Raw genomic sequence first — 5,000 nt, forward strand, 5'->3', positions numbered from 1 at the left:
ACACATGTGTTTGTGTTCAGTGGTGGATGGAGAGGAGCGGTAGTTCAGCACAGAGCCACAGCCCAGCTGTCTGCAGAGCACAGACGCCTCAGACAGACTCCACGAGTCCAGGAGAACTCTCCTCCAGTCCTGCCTGAAATAAATCTCCACCTCCCCCTGACACTCTCTCCCTCCAGACAACTGCACTCGCCCCTCATGAAACACCATGGATGATCCTGAAGCAGAAGAACATCATTTAAATATTCTAATGAACTCTGACTTTATTCAGTAACGTGGTGTACGTGATGTTAATATCTCACCATTACAGATGACTCCAGCGTCGTGTTTATGAGAGCATGCAGCTCGACTCCATGATGAGACACCACATCGTGATAGGTGTGTCTCCTTCCCCTGACAATCAAACACATCAGCCCAGATGTGGCCACTCCCCTCCCCAAACCAGTCCACCTCCACCACAGCCACAGCTCTCCCACAATCCAGCTGTGCACACAGAACATCTGCAGCTCTCATATCCCAGCCTACAGCACAAACTGTGCCCCACTCACCGAGGTACTGGAGCTCCACTCGACCAGAACAGGAGTCCGGTCCGTTCACCAGCCGCGCCTCTGTGTGACCTGAACAAACAGCCGAGAGCTCAGTGAAAGAGGAACATTAACACAGGCACCTTAAAGTTTGATGGACAGCTATGTGGTCTCTATTTAAACAGAAGTTACATCATGATACTTAACCAGAACATATTAATCCCACATCGTTGTCATGGGAACAGTGTGAGTGTTTGAGTGAAGATGATGTTGGACAGAAGGTAATGTCAGATTCAGTTCCTCTACACTGAAGCTCCTCTGTCCACACCTGACCCTCCCCTCGTCCAAAAGCAGCTGATCCCAGAACCTCCACAGGAATCCCACAGTCCAGCTCTCGACACACAACCTCTGCATCCTGCTGGTCAAAGTCAGCATCACACACTGTGGACCAGGAACCTCCATGAAACACCTCCACTCTCCCAGAGCACTGGTGAGGACCAGCAGTGAGTCTCGACATTCTGTGACCTGTGTTTTATTTAATTGTGTAAATATTGTGTAAATTTTCACTAAGAACGAATATCAAGAAATAATTTAAATGTTATAAGACAAAGTTCCTTTTTAATTTGAATAAAGTTTATTTGTTATAATTCAAATTAAATCATAATAATAATGTAACTAATTGTAATGTTTATTCTAAATACAGAAGTTTACCTGAGCAGGTGACTCCAGCATCTTCATGATGACCACAGTTATGAGTCCCCCACCCTTGTGATCTACAGTCCTTCAGTGTCGACTCTGATCCACTACAGGCCACATCATCCATCCAAATTGGTCCTGATCCTGGTCCAAAGTGAGCAGAACCCACAGCATTTACAGCCTCCCCACAGCGCAGCTCTCTACACACCACTGCAGCATCGACCTCATCCCAGTCATCACCACACACTGTTCCCCACTGACCACCATGAAGAACCTCCACTCTCCCAGCACAGCGACTTCCACCATTCACCAACCTCACACTGTCTGAGAGAGAGAGAGACAGAGAGAGAGAGAGAGAGAGAGAGAGAGAGAGAGAGAGAGACAGAAAACCAGCAAGTCAAACTAGATGAGGCTAATAAGGCTAGGCTAGAAACATCTTTGTAATGATTTGGTCCCTACTAGCAGAAAGAAAAACTTTTGTGATTATTTTTATTTTATTTTATGGACATCACTCTGAATTCACTCTGTAATTTCTCTCAATATTTGGCCTTTTCAGGTGTTGTGCTTCCACTGGATTTGCTTTTTCTGCTCTGTGAATATGGCCTTTTATGGAGTTTTGTGGTTGTCACCCAAACACAAATCATCTACACACACCAGGTCATTTACAGGTGATTCCCATTTTGGTGATGTTTATTGTCGGTGATGTAGCTCCTGTGAGTTCCTGGTTTCTTGTCCTGTGTCATTTAAATATTTCTGTTTTCTTTTTCCTTTTTTAGTCGATAATTTTGTGCTAATGTTTTATTGTATTTTTTTACTTTCACAATCAGCCGCATTTTATTTTTCAACAAACACTTTTGTTTTCTAATTATTTCAATGGCAAAATTAGAAATATCAGGCAAAAAATGCAGACTACAGTATAAATATAAAACCTGACAATATAAGAGTTAACACTGTAGACACCAATATATTCTCATCTACATTTAAAATTATTCACTTTTGGCCTCAAAAAATCAAATTAGGATAAAATTTTATGTAAAGCTGCATTGTGACGATGTCTATTATTAAAAGTGCTTCAATAAAATTAAACTGAATTTTTTCAACATAAACACTGGAATTAAAAGAAAATCTGCCTTTATGAAACATTTCTAAATCTAACCAAAAAATTCAGTTTGGTTTAACCAAGTGTTTACACATAACTTTACTCAAAGATTGATGAATCTTGCAGATGTTCAATATTTAATGATGAATATTACAGAACCTTCATCATTAAATATTGAAAATATTGAAGGGGTTTCACTGTAAAAAAGTTTTTTTTTCTCTTTAAAAACTCTTTAAAATGTGTGTGATGTTTTGGTGTGAATAATCAGTGTGAACTTACCAGCTGCTGTGAGTGTGAGTGTGGATGAGAGAAGAATAAAAGTCAGACAGATTTCCATCTCCCTCCTCACTGTACACGATGTGTTCACCTCCACTCACCCAGAGAGACTGAGAGAAGTGTATCTCCTCACTCAGCCCCCTACAGAGAGACAGACAGAGAGAGAGAGAGACAGCCAATCACACTCACTGTTACCTTATTAGAAAGATGAGAGGAAATCATCACACAGCCTCAATAACAAATCAGACGAGGCATCTTTCACTTTCTCCATATATATCAAAATAACGTCAGCGCTGATGAACAGAGCTCCGCCTCCTGTCTCTGAGGTGTGTGTCTGATGAACAGAGCTCCGCCTCTTGTCTCTGAGGTGTGTGAGTGATGAGAGTCGATCACATCACACACTGATTTCAGAGAGAGGAAACACTCGGCTGTCGTACAGCATTAATGCCTGACAGCTGCACAGAGCAGATACACACACTGATAAACCACACTGTAACTACATCAGCTAAACATCCCTTCTACACACACACACACACACACTCACACACACACATACAGACACACACTCACACACTCACACACACACACACATACCAGATATGAATCAATACAACATTATAACATGATTTAATCCATTGTTAGACTTAAACTGATGTTTATAAATGTTTTCACTAATAATTTTAATTTTTTGACATTTTACAAATTCTGACTATATTCAAGAATTTTTACCATTTCACTTGTAATTAGATATTTATTATTAAATACACACATTTACTCTGGTTTTCAGGATTATAAACAATAATAATTGTAAAAATTGATTATTATTGTTGATTAAGAACATTAAAACTTTCCATCCACTAGATGGCAGTAAAGCATTTCCAAAGTGAGATTTCTGTTTCATGAAATGTGTTTATTCTCTTAACTGACCTGCTGAGGGCGCTGTTAGGATGCTGCTGGATTATTATTATTATTATTATTATTATTATTATTATTATTATTATTATTATTATTACTGATAAACTGCTAAATATAACAATTATGAGAAATTATAGAAGCAATAAAATATACAAAAAAAATTCACAGGAAAAACTCATAAATAAATAAAAAAAAGCCATAAATAAAAACACAAACACACTGTGGCATTAGTGCACCAGTCATTGTGAATGTAAACACAGAGAGCGCCCCCTATCTTCTTCCAGGAGTCCCTTGTTCGGTCGTCATGGTGATCTGAGTGACTGATAACTCAATATCCGTGTCGGGGATCATAATAAAAATAAGCTCAATAAAATATCCTCCATTTTGTGTGCAGGTGACCGTACATTATCAGGAAGATGCAGACAGAGAGGGTTTGTTCAGGTTGCTCCTTATCCTGGTCTGTATCCTAGAACATCAGCCTCTCTCTTGTTTCCTCTCCCTACACCGCCTTCTCCGCCTCCCTGCCGGCGTGGTGATCCACGGAGCTGTCGGTGCTCTGATTAACTCAGCAGGAATGATATCAGAGTCTTGGGAAGTGACTTTCTCACAGTTTGTTCCCATTTTTATAAGTTCCTGACCGCTGATATGGTCACATAAACTTTACAGCTGTTCTTCTTCTTCTGGTTTCATGGAGGGTTTCGAACCAACTTCATAGCTTCATACCGCCACCTACTGTGATGGAGAGTTCTGTTCTGTTGTTTAAATGGCGGTTGGTAAGCCAGCTTTAAGGTGTAAATTCCGCCACCTACTGGATTGGAGTATGGAGCACAACTTCTGTGATGGAGTGTGAAGAGAATGAATTCTATATTTCTCACCTAATCCCTTTATCCTATATTTTAATCCACTGATCCTAATAAATATCATGATTGCATTCATTTGTTTTCAGCTTCTCTCTCTGTAAACACCTTAAGGTTTCTAATTTAACCTCATCACCTCAGTGTTTTTCTTTCAGGAAGAGCTCCAAATAGACCTGCTTAAGGAACCGTAACGATCCAAAACCATTGGGGAACTTGGTGAAAAACTCATTTCAAACGTGACAGGAAGTATGGAACGGAATTTCTGCAAAGAATTTTTGGAATATGACAGCAGGCCTGAATAAACCATTACACAAATTCAAGATTCAAGATTGAAGAAGCTTTATTGTCATTTCAGCCACATATATCTGACGCAGTACATAGTGAAATGAAACATTTCTCCAGGACCTGGTGCTACAGAAACATACAACATAAAGATCAAATAGGAAAAAACAACACAGAGCGAGGACAGAAGTTTTGTCCTAGACACATAAAGTGCAGAGTGCAACTAGGTGCAAACAGAACAAAGACAAGACAGTGCAGGAACAGTAGGTACAAAAAGACAACACAAAAACACAGGACACAGCACCGAAAGATAAAGAACATGTGTAGTGAAATGTAAAAAATTAAATAGAATGA

General features: G+C 39.7%; 1 protein-coding gene across 1 annotated transcript in view; it reads right to left on the bottom strand.

Moving 5' to 3' along the window:
- The window catches only part of LOC131369930 (scavenger receptor cysteine-rich type 1 protein M130-like), a 39,248-nt gene extending 36,595 nt beyond the window's left edge, over nucleotides 1-2,653 (bottom strand). Inside the window, exons 1-5 of the mRNA XM_058416805.1 lie at nucleotides 2,596-2,653; nucleotides 1,233-1,541; nucleotides 729-1,046; nucleotides 300-614; nucleotides 1-215 (exon numbers count right to left, since the gene is read on the bottom strand). The exon at nucleotides 1-215 is cut by the window's left edge and continues 119 nt beyond it. Of these exons, the coding sequence (XP_058272788.1) occupies nucleotides 1-215; nucleotides 300-614; nucleotides 729-1,046; nucleotides 1,233-1,541; nucleotides 2,596-2,653 (1,215 nt within the window). The remainder of the gene's footprint in view (nucleotides 216-299; nucleotides 615-728; nucleotides 1,047-1,232; nucleotides 1,542-2,595) is intronic.
- Between the last annotated feature and the right edge of the window lie 2,347 nt (nucleotides 2,654-5,000).

This window comes from Hemibagrus wyckioides, linkage group LG19 (genome assembly GCF_019097595.1).
Source record: "Hemibagrus wyckioides isolate EC202008001 linkage group LG19, SWU_Hwy_1.0, whole genome shotgun sequence".
In the NCBI taxonomy this organism is placed as follows: Eukaryota; Metazoa; Chordata; class Actinopteri; order Siluriformes; family Bagridae; genus Hemibagrus; species Hemibagrus wyckioides.